The sequence below is a fragment of the Gavia stellata genome, chromosome 29 (assembly GCF_030936135.1).
Source record: "Gavia stellata isolate bGavSte3 chromosome 29, bGavSte3.hap2, whole genome shotgun sequence".
In the NCBI taxonomy this organism is placed as follows: domain Eukaryota; kingdom Metazoa; phylum Chordata; class Aves; order Gaviiformes; family Gaviidae; genus Gavia; species Gavia stellata.
Window position 1 is genome coordinate 3,032,216 of NC_082622.1, and position 14,711 is coordinate 3,046,926.

Below are 14,711 nucleotides of genomic sequence, written 5' to 3' on the forward strand. Positions count from 1 at the left end.
GAAGCGACAGGCAGCCGTCGCCCAAGAGAGACCCAAAAAGCCTCCGCCAGAGCCAGGAGACAACCCTGTCCTGCCAAACCCCAGCCCTGCACCATTCCACCACTCTCTTTCCTCAGCTTGAGATGATGGTAATTCCCAGCACGCTGTGTGCGTTGTGGTGCCAGGGCTGTGCCCACGCCGCACCCCATCGCGGTGCCGGGGTGCTCGGCTGCAGCCGGCTGCTTCCCAGGGACGTGCCTGCGGTGCCTCCCTTTCATCTCCTGCCTGGCAGCAGATTAAAATTAAAATTAAAATTTTATCACTTCAGCGGCGGAGAAGGTGCCGGGGAGGAGCAGGAGCCCCGGGCTGGTGGGGGGGCTCAGCCCCTTGCTGGAGCAGCCTGCGCTGAGCTCGGTGCCCATTCCAAATCCATCTGCACGTGGCTGGGCTGGGTGAGTTCAGCTGGTGGAGCTGGGATTTGGGCGCAGCCATGCAGGGGTGGCTGCAGGTTGGGCTCCTGCTTCCCCTGGGCCTTGCCTTGCCAGAGCACGAGGCTGGGCAGGAGACTCCATTGCGTGCCGGGCTCCTGCCGGTGCTCCCTCCATTGGCTGCGCACCCGGAGCGGGACCACGGGACCATAAGCCCTCAGCTCCGAGGCAGACGCAGCAGAACCGGCTCCAGCCGCCGGCAGAAATGCAAAGCCGAGGTCGCAGCAGGATGCGCCTCCGCGCTGCCGGCAGCAGCATTTCCCTGCCTCCGCACGGGGAGCCCCAAATCCCCCGGCAGCCGCGAAATGGAAGGATTGTCACACAAAACCAGTAACTCCTTGCAGCTGGACGCCCTGGTCAGCCCCAGGAAGGTGCCGCCTGGGCTGGATCCCATCCTGTGCCGACAGCGCGCCGAGGCCAGGCCCCAGCATACGGGACGGCTGGTGTTTTGCCCCGATTCCTCCTGGCAGATGTGAGAGGGTTGGTCCCCTTCACTCTGCTACCTCCCAGGCTCCCAGAAGAGGGTTTTTGATGTGTTCTGGTATTTATCCAGAGGCTGAACACAGTTAATACCATAATTCCCTGGTTTTTCCTTTCCCCCTTTCCAAATAAAGGGAAAACATTTGCTCTGTCCCAGCCCCACGACATCTGCCATCCTTGGCAGGTTCCCCGGGACATCGCCACTACTCTGATGTCCCCTCCAGGGGCTCAGGTCCCGGCTGCTCCCAGGTGCACGGGGCGGCCCATGCTGCGCTCATCCCTTCTCCATCCCCTCTCCTTTCCCACCACCGGGCAAGGTCTTTTGGGGTGTGCTGGCCCCCCTGGTCCCCTCTGGGCTCCCGTTGCCTCCCTGTGCGGTGCGGAGCCTCCTCCGCCTCCCCAGCCCATACTGGCACATGACTATTCAAGTCACACAACGACCATCATCCCCGGTGTGCCAATTAAGTCACAGCTCTAATTACACACTTAGGCTCCCCAGTCACTCCTCTTCCTTCTCACGTCACCAGACAGACACCTGGGAGGCCACCAACCGTCCCCCTCCTCGCACCCGGCCCCCGTCCTGTCCCACCTCACCCTAAATATGCTGGGCTGGGCTCTGGTGGGAGCCGAGCACCAAGACCATGTCCCCATGACACGGAAAACTGTCCCTAACTCAGCGCTAAGGGGTTAAGGCCACTGCGAGGGGCCCTTTTTGGCCTGGGTTGCCTCCTGTGCAGCCGATGAGGGAAATGGATGTGGTGTGCGGAGATGCTCCAGGTGTCCCCAAAGAGGGACAGTCCCAGCCCTGGGGTCCCCAAGGGATGATGGTGGGACAGAGAGATGTTGGCAAATCTGGGGGAACCCTGTGCCGCTGCTCCCCAGGAGACCCTGGCCCAGCCCTGGCCCCCAGAGCCGCAATCATGCCCCAGGAGCAGCTTGGTCACCCCCAACCATTGCCTGCACCCCCCCGCAGCACCCTGAGCCCCCGGGGTGAAGGCGCCCTGCACCCCATCGCAGAGCTCACTTGGCAGCGCATCACCTGCGTGGCCACTCACCGGGAACCGCTCCGGGGCCTCTGAGCCCTGAAGCTCCCAGGGGCTCCTGCCCGGCTGTGGATACCCGCGGGGGGATGCTGCGTGTCGGGGGGACACTGTGCTCCGGGGGGGACTCTGCGTGTCGGAGGGAACGCTGTGGGGGTGATGCACGAAGGGGAACAGGGCCGCAGGGAGGGCTGGGGGAGAGCTGCACAGGGTGCTGGGGGGGGGTCCTGCACGGGGGCCTGCCGGGGTGTGGTGCTGGGCAGCGGGAGCTGGACAGGATGCTGCGGGGTGCAGCGGGTGCTGTGCAGGGTGCAGGGGGTTCTGTGGGGTGCAGGGGGTGCTGTGCAGTGGCTGCTGTGGAATGCTGTAGGGTGTAGGGGGTGCTGTGGAGTGCTGAGTGCGACGCTGGCAGGGTGCTGTGGGGTGCAGTGGGTGCTGTCGGTGATGTGGGAGTGCTGTGCAGGGTGCAGGGGGTGCAGGGTGCCGGGCTGGCAGGGTGCTACAGGGCACAGGGCATGGTTTGGGGTGCAGGGGGTGCAGGGGGTGCAGGGTGCCGGGCTGGCAGGGTGCTGCAGGGCACAGGGCATGGTTTGGGGTGCAGGGGGTGCAGGGGGTGCAGGGTGCCGGGCTGGCAGGGTGCTGCAGGGCACAGGGCATGGTTTGGGGTGCAGGGGGTGCAGGGGGTGCAGGGTGCCGGGCTGGCAGGGTGCTGCAGGGCACAGGGCATGGTTTGGGGTGCAGGGGGTGCAGGGGGTGCAGGGGGTGCAGGGTGCCGGGCTGGCAGGGTGCTGCAGGGCACAGGGCATGGTTTGGGGTGCAGGGGGTGCAGAGGGTGCAGGGTGCCGGGCTGGCAGGGTGCCGCAGGGCACAGGGCATGGTTTGGGGTGCAGGGGGTGCAGGGGGTGCAGGGTGCCGGGCTGGCAGGGTGCTGCAGGGCACAGGGCATGGTTTGGGGTGCAGGGGGTGCAGGGGGTGCAGGGTGCCGGGCTGGCAGGGTGCTGCAGGGCACAGGGCATGGTTTGGGGTGCAGGGGGTGCAGGGTGCCGGGCTGGCAGGGTGCCGCGGGGCGCAGGGCATGGTTTGGGGTGCAGGGGGTGCAGGGTGCCAGGCTAGCAGGGTGCTGCGAGGCGCAGGGCATGGTTTGGGGTGCAGGCGGTGCTCTGGAGGTGCAGGAGGTGCAGGGGGTGCAGGGGGTGCGGGGGGTGCAGGGGGTGCAGAGGGTGCAGGGGGTGCAGGGTGCCCCGGGGTGCCGCCCGCAGACGGGCGCTGCCGAAGGCCGCTGCTGCCACCTGCCGACACCCCGCAGCGGGACCGGCCCCGCATAGCCCCGGGGGGGCCGCAGCCGGGACCCCCCCAGTCCCTCGGGGATCCCCGGGAGGGGACCCCCACTCCGGCCCCGCGCCCAAACGCGTCCCGCGGGGTCCTGCCGCAGGGTGCCGGGGGCCCGGGGGGGAGCGTGACCCCCCGGCTCGGAGCCCCCCCCCCGGCTCGGAGCCCCCCCGGGGTGGGAGCCCCCCGCCCAGGCCCCCCGGACCCGCTGCCCCCCCTGCCGCTGCCCCCCGGGTTCCCGTGGCTCCTCTGTCACCCCATGAGAAGGAGCGAGATGCCACGAGAGGGAGCCCGGGGCTCACGCGTGGCGGTGGCACTGGTGGCACTGGTGACAGTGCGATGGCGTTTGACCCCTCTGGTCCTTGGGGAGGGCGGGGGGGACAAGGGCCAAGGCTGGGTCCGGACACCTCTGGGTGTGCTCCTCCTCGCCCCAGCATCAGACCCCCCAGTCCCACCCTCCGTCAACGGGGCCGTGGGCTGCCTGGGACAGTGGTGTCACCTCCACAGCGCTCGAGCCCCATGGTGGGACACAGTGGGGGTGAGCTGCAACCCCCCAGCCAGCCCTGGGCACATCCTGGCCGCCCCGCAGAGCTCGGCCACCCCTGCCAACAGCCCCAGACCCCCTGGGTAGGACGAGCTGGGGCAGACCCTGGCCATGGGCCATCCCCGCCACCGCTCGGGGAGCCCCGGGGCACCCCGGACATGGTGACAAGCTGCCTCCACGGTGGGCAAACCCCTCGGGGGTTTGCACTTCTGCAGAGCCTGCCAGGGAAGGTGGCACGGAAAACCGGGCACCAAGTAGCCCACAGCACACCTTCCTCCCCGCAACTCCGCTGCAGCCGCCCCCCATGGCCATTTATACAGCTGGGGACCCGCTTGTGCCTAAACTGCCCCAAAACACATCCCAGCTCCATGTCACGGCACTGCTGAACACACGTGTCCGGATCCCAACACGCGTGTGCCCCATGGGGACCAGGACACATGTCCCCAGAAGCCCCGACCTTGGCTGCCTGGCAAGGTGAGCTGTGCGTGCTCCAGGGCGGCAGCGTGGGCATCGCAGGGATGCGGGGACATGGGATGGAGCCACTCCGTTATGAAACGTCCCTGCATCCCCGCGGCGCTAAGTGAAGATTTATCGAGCGAACGGCTCCTGATCCAGATGAGATTGGGCATCACAAAGGGCTTTGTATTCCAGGAAGCCTATTAGAGATTTAAATTATACAAATGGGCTTTTTACCAAAGATCCTCATTATCTGGGCATTTGCTCTTAATCCTCGGCTATTCCTGCAGCCACTGCCCCGCGTCCCTGCCGCGGCTCCACTTACCTTCACCATGTCCTCCACGGGACCGCGCATGGCACGGGGACGGGGACAAGCTCTGGGGCCAGTGCGGGCCCACGGGGAGGGGTCTGCAGGGTATCGGGGAGACCCTGGTTGGGTTTGCTGGTACAGGCAGGGGCTGAGCCCTGCTTCTTTGCCCTGTCCCCTCCCAGCTCGTCCCAGTACCCCACCAGGCTGTGGGGACGGTCGTAGGGATGGTGCCTGTTTGTCTGCTGGGCACTGACCGTCCTTAGGGCACGGTCCCAGGGCACCCACAGCCGCCCCAGCCATGCCTGGGCTCCTCAGCACGTGAGGATGCTCCCGCCGGCATGTGGGGCCGGCGAGGCCAGGGCAGCTGATGCTGGAGCCCAAATCACCAAAGCCCCTCAATGTCCCACCGTGATGTGCCGAGCCCTGGCACCCCGAGAGCTGCCAAGCCCCGCCGGCTTGGGGACGGCAGCCGGGGCCACGCCAAAGCTGACACCAAGACACGCTGCCCTGCATGCACGCGTGTTGTGTCACCCCTGTGCAGGGGCACAGGGACACCGTGATGTCCCCCCCCGGGAGGAGGGCTCCCGAGCAGCCCCATCCCACCCTGCTGCAGTGAGGCCTCGGGGGCTTCACAGCTGCTATGACAATGCAGGAAATTCCCGCAGAAATCCCCGAGAGGAGGAGGAGAAGGAGAAGAAGGAGGAGGAGAAGGAGCAGAAGGTGGAGAAGGAAGAGGAGGGGGAATCTCCCAGCCAGGGCATCGCCACCACCCTATCTCTCTCCCCGCCAGCAGCACCCATGGCCATTTCAGCATCCTCCTGGCAGCATCTCTGCCAGGGGCTCGGCTCGGCCGCAAGGCCAGTGGTAGCCAGCCCCAAGCCAGACCTGCTCCCTGCCCCGGCTGTTTTGGGGCGCTGGCACTCCCGGGGACAGTCCTGCTCCCCCTGTGACACAGCTGAGCCCCCAAACTGGCTGGTGGGAGCATGAGCCGGTGTGCCTGGCACCGCTGCAAGGAACGAGGGGCAATGGAGGGGTCTGTGAGCCAAAAAACCACAAGGCTTTGGAGTGGAGGGGATGGGCTGGGGGTCATTTGCCACCAACCCCAGGGACCCTGTAAATGACTTAGTGTTTGATGGCAGAGTACGGCCCTGCCCGTGCTCCCCGTGCCCCGTATTATCCTCTCTCTCCCTCCTGCAATCCGTTCCAGCGCGGGGGATTAGGTGGGTTTAGGGCCGGGTTTGAGTCGGAAATGGGATGCTTTCAAATCAGCCTGCGTCAGTTGTGCCCTCTGTCACTCATGCAGAGGGGGATTAAAATAGATATGAAGATTATCGGAGGGGAAATGGCACCCCCACCTTGGGGGCCCAACTCTTTCCCCCGACCTCAGCACCGCTGCGTGTGGGGGCATTGCCCAGCACGGGGGGTGCCCGGCCTCTGCCCCCCGGATGCTTTCAGCCCCAAGGGCACAAATCTGTCCCTTTTCCTCGCCTTTGTGCTCATCCCAAGGCCCCAGTTCCAGTCCCCACCCCATTACCCCTCTCCAACATCTTTTCTGCATGGGATGGGGGGACACACTGCCGCAGCAGCTCTCATCACCACTTCCCTTGTCTCCAGCCCAACCCCATTCCCAAAACGCTCCTCGGGCTCGATGCCAGTGCTGTGTGAGACCCCTGCCCGGACCCCACGGAGGGTTCGTCACCCCGTGGAGCCACCGGCCCCTCGGCTGGGCTGGGGCGCGGACGCGGCTGCTGCGATGTGGAGGGTGACAAGGGATTGACGGGGGGATGGCAGTACGGAAGAGGAGGCTCAGCACCCAAGGGTGCAGGTGAAGGGCAGGAAGGTCCTCCAGGGTCCTCCAGCAACAGGCAGGGGAACAATACCTCCACGAGGCTGTTAAAAAAGGGGGAAAACCACAATGAGAGACCAATATTGCCTTTGTTACTAGTAACTGCTTGTTCCTGCGGTACAGTGAGGTCCCCGTGGTCCTCATGGGCCAGCACTGGCCTGGGCTGGGTCCCCTTGCCGGCCTGGCAGCGGTTTGGGCAAGCGCTGCCCGTTGGTGTTTCAAAATGCGCCTGTGGGTTTCGGTCACTTTATCAGGGCCGGTCCCTGTCTCTGCCCCGCTTCATGTTGGCGTTTCAGGCCTGGAGGTGCCAGATCTCCCTCGACAGGCACCTGCAGCCTCTCAGCCTCACTGATCTCAGTGCCGAGCAGATTTTGGGGTGAATTAGCCCCATCCTGGGTCTCTCAAGTGGTCCTTCCCCCCAGCTCCCTGTTCTGCAGCAGCCACCCCGGTCCCTTCCCCATTTCCCCCAGACCGGCGATGGGGCCGTGGGTTTGATCACTTTATGCATGTTTATTTGTGTAATTCGGAGGAGAGTGCCTCTCCTCCCATCTGCCCCCACCATCTGCTCCCCGCAGCATTGCTGAACAATCCCGGGCTTTGCAAATGGATGGAGCTGGTGCAGGAACGCAGGAAAACCTGCCGGGAATGGCACCTCCTTATAGCGAGCATCTGTCTCCACCGGAGCCTTTTCCCAGTGCTCGGAGCAGCTGCCGAAAGCTGCTTTGCTCCAGCCCCTGGAACGACCGAGGATGCTGCATGATGCTCATGGGTCCCTGGCAGCGTGCTGGGGACATTCAAACCAAAATGTCCCCTTCCAGCCCCAAAATGCCTGGCTTGCACCTTCTTGGGCCAGCGGGAAGGGGATGGCTAAGCTTGTGCCCGGGAGCTGGGGATGCCCGAGGCGCGTGTGGGGATCCCTGCAGCCCCTGGCTCTCTGTCCCTGCGGAGACCACCCTGGCCCGTGTCCTGGGGCAGCGGCTCTTTCCGAGGGGATGGGATGGGGACAGGCAGGTGTGATGGCAGGGGTGGCACATGGAGAGCGGTCCCCAGTTCGGTGCATGCACAGGGATGTGCGTGTGTGTGTTTACACACCCTTGGGCTTCTCCATCCCACCCACCTCATGGCAGCCCGGGGCAGGGTGGCACCCACAGAAGGGACAAGTGACATCTATAACAGAGCCCTTGAAGACCCGACCGGGGGCACGGCGTGTCCGCCCGGGCCTGCAGGCAGCCCGAGACCCCGGCTCCCGGACGGACACCGCCGCGGCCGCCTCGCCCGTCTGGTGTGCCAAGGCAGCAACGCTGGCGTGCTCCCAGTGCTCCCAGTGCTCCCGGTGCCCCAAGACCTCCCAGTGCTCCCAGAGCCCCTCCAGCCCTTTCCGGTGCAACAGGGGACTCGCCCCTCACCGCAGACCCTGGCTGCGGGGGGAGCAGGGGCTGCACCCCGAGCCCCACGGCAGGGAGCTGCCTGGGGCAGAGCCCTGGGTGGTGGGGTGGGGCGGGGGGCGGGGGGGGGATTCGGGGGGGGGGCTGCTGCCGGAGCTCCCGGTGCCCCACCCGCAGCCGGTGCCCCCGCGGTGCCGGTGCCCCCCCGCAGCCCCGCGCTGCGGCGGGCACTACCGGCGGGCGCTCCCGGGCTGCGGTGGCGCACGGCGGCGGCGGTGGCGGCTCGTCCCCGGGCAGGTAGGAGGCGGCGGGGACGGGAGGAGCCGGGGGGGGACACCGGGGGGCACTGGGGGACCGGGGGGACCGGGGCACCGGCGCGGACCCAGCCCCTGGGCACGTCCCTCCCCGCCGGCGGCTGCAGAGCCCCCCGCCTGCCCCGCCGCACCGTGCCGGGGGTGCCCTGTGCCCCCCTCCCACCCCGCCACATCTTTGCGGGGGTAATCCACCCCCCCGGGGGGACCTTTCCTTGGGTGTGTCCCCGGCAGCCCCCCCTTTCTCCGGGGGTGCCCGGTTTGGGGGGAATCCCCTGTAGCCCCCCCGCCCCGGGAGCATCTTCCCTGGGGGTGCCCAACCACCCTTCGGGAGGTTCCCAGCTTTGGGGGGGTCCTTGCGAACCCCTCTAGGGCCATGAGCCGACCCCCGCGGGCTCCCCTCCCAGCAGCGGGAGCTGCCCCGGGCAGTGGGGAGGGGGCTCAGCCCCCCAGGCAGTGGGGCTGGGGGTCGTGCCAGCTCCGGGGGGGCCCTGGCTGGGGACCCCTGAGCGGGGTGGGGACATGCAGATCCTCCCTCGGGCTGCTGGAGCAGGGATGGAGCCGTCGTGGGGGGTGATGGAGGGACTCTGTGGGGTCCCAGCCCCCCATAACTGGGGGGGTCCAGCCCTACTGGGCTGCTCCTCTTGGAGAGTCCCTGTTAGCCCAAAGGATGGGGGGTTTGGGGGTGCTGGGGCCCCTCCCTACTTTGGGTAAGACAGCAGGTGAAGCCCCCCATGTACCCATGAAGCCCCCCAAGCCCATCCTCTCCCCACACAGGGCTCACACCAGAGCCTGGGGTGCGGGCAGTGGGTCAAGGTCCCCCCAGAGCCCCCGACGTGGGGACCTGGGGTGTGTGGCCGGACCCTGACCTCCTCCCAGCCCCTCTGCGCTCCTCGCGGGTCATCCCGGCAGGATGGGGTGCATTGGGTCCCCCAGTGGTGTGGGCACTCTGAAGCGAGGAGGGGGCCCCGAGCAGAGACCTGTGGCTCCCGGCCCTCCCCGGGGCTCCAGTACCAGCCAGAGACATCAAATATTAACAGAGGCGGTGGAGGAGCTGAAAATAACCCTCCCTCCAAGGGAGCTGACCCAGATCCGGCCAGCCCCAAAGCTGGGCTGGACCCAGAGCCCCAGCCAGCACACTGCCGGGGCCAAATGCGGCCCCTTCCCCTCCTCCAGGCTGCTCTGCCCTCCTGAAGCCAGCTATATATCGCCTATATATTATGCAAATGAGCTATAAGGGTTTATTACGCAAACGCGAAGGGGCTGGCGCTGCCCGGCGCTGGGTGGTCCCCGGGGCTGGCTCCAACGGCTCAGAGAGGACAGTGGGGATGGAGGGGGCCACATCGGCGTCCGCCCGGGTGTCCGGGGGCTGCCAGCGGGCGCTGCCCGGTCCCTCTCCCCTCCTGTAGTGCAGAGGGACCCCCCCGAGCTGGGCCAGGCACCTGCCCCACTGCAGAGCTTGTCCCCTGGGACGGCCGGCGCGTCCCAGTGACATGGGGAAGCAGAACAGCAAACTGCGCCCGGAGATGCTCCAGGACCTGCGGGAAAACACCGAGTTCTCCGACCTGGAGCTGCAGGGCTGGTACAAGGGTTTCCTGAAGGACTGTCCCTCCGGCATCCTCAACGTGGAGGAATTCAAGAAGATCTACGCCAACTTTTTCCCCTATGGCGATGCCTCCAAGTTCGCCGAGCATGTCTTCCGCACCTTTGACACCAACGGCGATGGAACCATTGACTTCCGAGAGTTCATCATCGCCCTGAGCGTCACGTCCCGCGGGAAGCTGGAGCAGAAGCTCATGTGGGCCTTCAGCATGTACGACCTGGACGGCAACGGCTACATCAGCCGCGAGGAGATGCTGGAGATTGTGCAGGTACCGGGTTCCCTCGCCCCACTACGGCTCCTACTGTGTGGTCCTGTGTGTCACCCTGGCGTGACGGTGGCTGTCCCCTCCCAGGATACAGACGGGTTGGGGATACGCACCCTGAGTTACCCCCGATACAGGACTTGACGGTGCCTGGGACAGAGCCTGTTGCTATTTGCGGAGAGCTGCTCGCTGAGCTCTGTGGCTACAGGGATCAGTCTACCCTGGGGCATCCCCCTGGTCTTTCCCTGTCCTGGGGACATCCCTTTGTCACCCTGTCCCAGGGCTCTTCCCGCTGGCCCTACTCACTGTGCTCCTGGGGAGGGCTGGGTGCACACAGCCATCCCCGAGCACCCTGGGGCAGAGGGACGTGTTGTCGGCAAACTGACAGGAGATGCTCTCCTTGCCCAGACCCCAGCCCAGTGGCATTGGCATCGGAAGGTGACTCGCAAGGCCATTGCGGTGGCATCTCGGTGGCATCTCCTCCCTGCAGGAGCAGCTCCCATCTGCCTCCTGCAGCCAGGTTGTTTCCTTGGGGCTGTCGCCTGCATCCACCCCGGCTGTGCTGGGAGCTAACGCTCCCCGTGGCCTGATTGCATGGGGAGGGTGTTAAACGCCAGGCCCATTCCCAGGGCGGGGAAGCCGGGAGCTCTGACCCCATCTCGGGTGGGCAATGGCAGGCACCCACCTCGCACCCACTCTCATCCCCGTCTCCCTCTCCCAGGCCATCTACAAAATGGTCTCCTCTGTGATGAACATGCCCGAAGATGAATCGACTCCGGAGAAAAGAACGGAAAAAATCTTCCGACAGATGGATACTAATAACGACGGTAAATGAGAGGAGATGGAGGGGATTAAGGGAAAGGTCTCATGGCTAAATCCGGGGGTCTTAGAAGGAGCCGTGCACGTGCTGATTAAATGGCTCGTGGTGGTCAGGGGGAGCCGCGGCAGCCGGAGGGGCTCGGCGTGCTCCCACAGCCTGGGGAGCGGACCCCAGGGGTGCTCATCCCGGGTGGGTGGGTGTCCACGGTGCTGGGAGGTGTCCGGTCCCACGTGTGCACCCAGGATGGGGTGGTGGCTGCCTGGACTGAGCTGTGTCCCCCCCGCACAGGCAAGCTCTCGCTGGAGGAGTTCATCAAAGGTGCCAAGAGCGACCCGTCCATCGTGCGCCTGCTGCAGTGTGACCCCAGCGGTGCCGCGCAGCTCTGAGCCCCGCGGACCCCCACAGCGCCCCACGGTCCCACGCCACCCCCCGACCCTGCAGCCGGCCACTGCCTCTGTCCCCTGCCCGGGCTCCACGGTCCCCACCTCCGTGCCCCCATGGCCCATCGTGGGGAGAGAGCTGGAACCCAGCTGAGGCTGGGGCAAGGGGGAGCCCGGGGGGACGGTCCCCATTGCCGGGGGGGCTCCTGCTGTGGCTCGACTTGGGGAGAAGGAGGATGGAGGCAGGGTCTGCCTGAGTGAGGACGGTCACCCCAGCAGTGGGGGCTCGGAGCAGGGGGACAACCCAGCCCGGTGGGAAAGGCTGGCAGCGAAGCCACCGCTGCTTCTCCAGCGGGTGCAGGGACACAGTCCAGGGGACAAAGACCTGGTGACTCGGGGGGCCCCCAGCACCCCCCAAGCATGCACACACTGCCACGGTCACGGGGCTGGGACAGCCCCTTCCCCACGGCCGGTGCATGGGTGGGGGCCGCAGGGAGGGGACACACTTCTGGTCTTTTAATACCTGCAGAATAAAGTTTGTGTCAGTGCAGTCAGTGGTGGGAAAGGGACCATTGATGCTGAGGGGCAAGTTCCTCCCCGCAGGGTCTGGATCCAGCCCGGTTGCCTCCCTCGCTGCAGCCCCAGCTGACCCGAGGCCATGGGGATGGGCTCATGTGTCTTGGCTGGTGGCATCCAGGGGACGTTTCCACCCGATAGCCGGGCTGGGGGGCAGCCAGGTCCCATCGCGGGGCTGTGTGGGCGCTGGGACGAGGCAGGGCTGCCCGGGGCACATCCACGGGGTCGACCCTCAGGCCGTGCTCAGAGCTGTGCGGTTTCCACGCTGTCCAGCCTCAGCAAGCCCAGACACTGCCCGGGGTCAGGGCTCTCCGCGGGGGCTGCCTGCAAGGAGACCTGCAAGCCGGAGAGGATGATGAGAATGTGACCGGGAGGGGCCGAGAGCTTCAGATTGGCAAGTTCTACCCCCACCCCAGAGCCCCTGAGCCCAGCTGGGTCCATCCCAGCCCTGCATGGGAGTGGGTTGGTGCTGAGCCCGGGGACCAGGAGTCACCTTCCTCCGGTGCGTCCTGCGGCAGCAGCGTCCAAGGCGGAGGAGGTCGATGGTGAGCAAGAGGCAGCGGATGCTGAAGACAATCTCCATCGAGCCGAGCAGGAGGGAGATAGCCCAGAGGGACAGCGTGGAGCTCTGCAGTGACACGGGGTGTCAGGTCCCTACCTGCACCCCCTCATGCCCAGTGCAGGCACCCACAGCCCACTGGGGACTCACATAGACACGGGTGGGATCGAAGGGGCACTGGCGGGAGACCGGGGCGAGGGCGATGTTGGCAAAAGTGCAGGGGGCCAGCAGCACCCGGCCCTGGCTGCCCAGCGTCAGCCCGATGGAGACAGCCAGCCCCAGCAGGCAGGACAGGCAGCCCAGGCTGCTGCTGGCGCTCAGGGCGAAAACTGCCCATTTCTGCAGGAGGGGAGAGAAGAGGCAGCGTGGTGAGCCAGGGCCGTGCAGGGCCGCCTGTCCAGGCTCCTTCCCTGGGGACGGTCCCCGAGCGAGGGGACGTGGCGGCCATGTGTGCTCCATGGGATGGCTACAGCCCTACGGGTGCTGGGTGAGGGGCTACGGGGCCGGGGGTGCTTACGAGGGCAGCAGGCACGAGGTAGCGGGACAGCATGAGGGCAGCTATTCCGCAGGAGATGGTCTGCAAGGAAGCACGTGGAAGTCAGTGACACACGGCGTCTGCCCACCCCAGGGACATCGGTCCCCTTTCCCTGTTGACACTGTCCCTGAAAGCTCATCTGGCCAATTCGGCATCATGGGGAGCAGTGCATCATCTCCCCCAGCCTCCACCCAGTAACAAGTCCCTGTGCCTTTAACCCCCCCCAGTTTTGTGCTAGAAAGGCTTATTTAGAGCAGGCAAGGGGAGATGGAGCAGTGTCCATCCCGCATTCTCCTGCATCCCACCTCCTACCCACCCTGCATACACTTGCATCCACCCCAGATCCACCCCACGCCCCCCCATGTCCCCTCGTACCCCCCACCCTGCACCCCGCAGTACCAGCAGTGCAGAGATGACGGAGGCAGTGTTGGCGACGGCGTACTGCAAGGAGATGGCATCCCGAGGGTCGACCACAAAGCGGAGGACAGTGCCATGGACGAGGGCACCAGTGATGAAGTTGAGGTGCCCGATGATGAGGAGGATGACGCCCGTTTTCATGAGGACCCTTTGGTGGCTGCTGGGATCGAGGTGGCCTGAGATGGAGGGGAGAGGAGAGCTGGGCAAGGAGGCTGCACAGTGTGGGGTGGCTGGCACCGAACCACCCTTGGGCCATGCTCAGAACAGGCATGGGACATTTGGGGACAGCCCCAGAGGATGTACCCCATGCTGGCGGGGGGATGAGGCAGGAGGTGATGTGGTGGCAGACGCCGGCAGCCCAGGTATGCAAACCACCGCTCCAGCCGGCTCTTCGGGGACCGGGGCGGTGGTGCAGGGCCAGCAGCCATGGGGACAGGCATCCCTGATGGGGACGGGAAGGGCCGGGGCTCCCCAGAATGATGAGGAAGTTCTGGGGAGAGCGGCTGCCCGTAAATGACAGCTCCAGCATCGCGTTTTGGCACCTGGTGCTTTGAGGAGTGACCGCAGCAGCAGCAGAGCTGTTCCCTCGTCAGGACCCACCCCGGGGCTGCTTTCCTCATGCACCCACCGTCACCTGGGTGCTCAACCCAGCTCTGTCCCTGATCCCATCCGAGCCCCTCGGCTCCTCTCCCTCCCTGCCTCAGTTTCCCCTGCAGGAGGGCAGTGCTGGAGCCACAGGCAGGGCTGGGGCACCCTCCTGTCGCAATCACCACGCCGGACACAGACTCACCCACTTGACACATCTTCACCGGGCCAGGATCAGGCTGTCAGAGCCCCTCGATGTCCCCGGGACCTGCCCTGCCCTCAGCCCCCGGGTTGGCAGCCAGATCCATCAGGGTCTCCACGTGGCCGGGCAGGACCAGGGCTGGGACCGGGACCAGGACGAGGTTACCGGAGCCGCTCACCTGCTGCACCCCACTGCTGCTCCAATTCCTGTCAGACCAGCTGCCTGGGATGAACAAAGGGGTAACTCCACCTTCACCTGCCTCAGCCACGGGGAAGCACAGCCCTGTCCCCACCCCTGAGCCGGCGGCCATGCCGTGGCATGCTGTGCCATGCCGTGCCGATACACCATGCCACGCTGCCTCATCCCCTTCCCCATCCATCCTCGGCATCTCCATCTCCCCGGCACATTCGGTCGGGTCAGTCCACCCTGAAGCGATGGCAGCAGGCTGGGATCTGGCTAGACAGGTCCGAGGCCACGGGGTGAGGGTCTGGGAAGGGGCAGCCCCTCGGGGTGGGATGCTGCCGGACCACAGGGCAGAGACCAGCACCATCAGGTACCAGGGATCGACCTGCAGAGAGAGGGAAAAGCAGAGGGGTCAGGGCTG

At 66.1% G+C, this 14,711-nt stretch overlaps 2 protein-coding genes across 2 annotated transcripts; one reads left to right on the forward strand and one right to left on the reverse strand.

Annotated features, from left to right (window-relative positions):
* The first annotated feature begins 9,661 nt into the window (after positions 1 to 9,661).
* HPCA (hippocalcin) lies at positions 9,662 to 11,239 on the forward strand. The gene is made up of 3 exons (XM_059830748.1): positions 9,662 to 10,039; positions 10,755 to 10,860; positions 11,142 to 11,239. The coding sequence occupies exons 1-3, from the start codon at positions 9,662 to 9,664 to the stop codon at positions 11,237 to 11,239; spliced, it is 582 nt and encodes a 193-aa protein (XP_059686731.1).
* Positions 11,240 to 12,052: 813 nt separating this feature from the next.
* Positions 12,053 to 14,123, reverse strand: TMEM54 (transmembrane protein 54). The gene is made up of 6 exons (XM_059830965.1): positions 14,111 to 14,123; positions 13,303 to 13,496; positions 12,886 to 12,945; positions 12,519 to 12,707; positions 12,303 to 12,437; positions 12,053 to 12,145 (listed from the first exon to the last, which is right to left on the reverse strand). The coding sequence occupies exons 1-6, from the start codon at positions 14,121 to 14,123 to the stop codon at positions 12,053 to 12,055; spliced, it is 684 nt and encodes a 227-aa protein (XP_059686948.1).
* Positions 14,124 to 14,711: the final 588 nt, after the last annotated feature.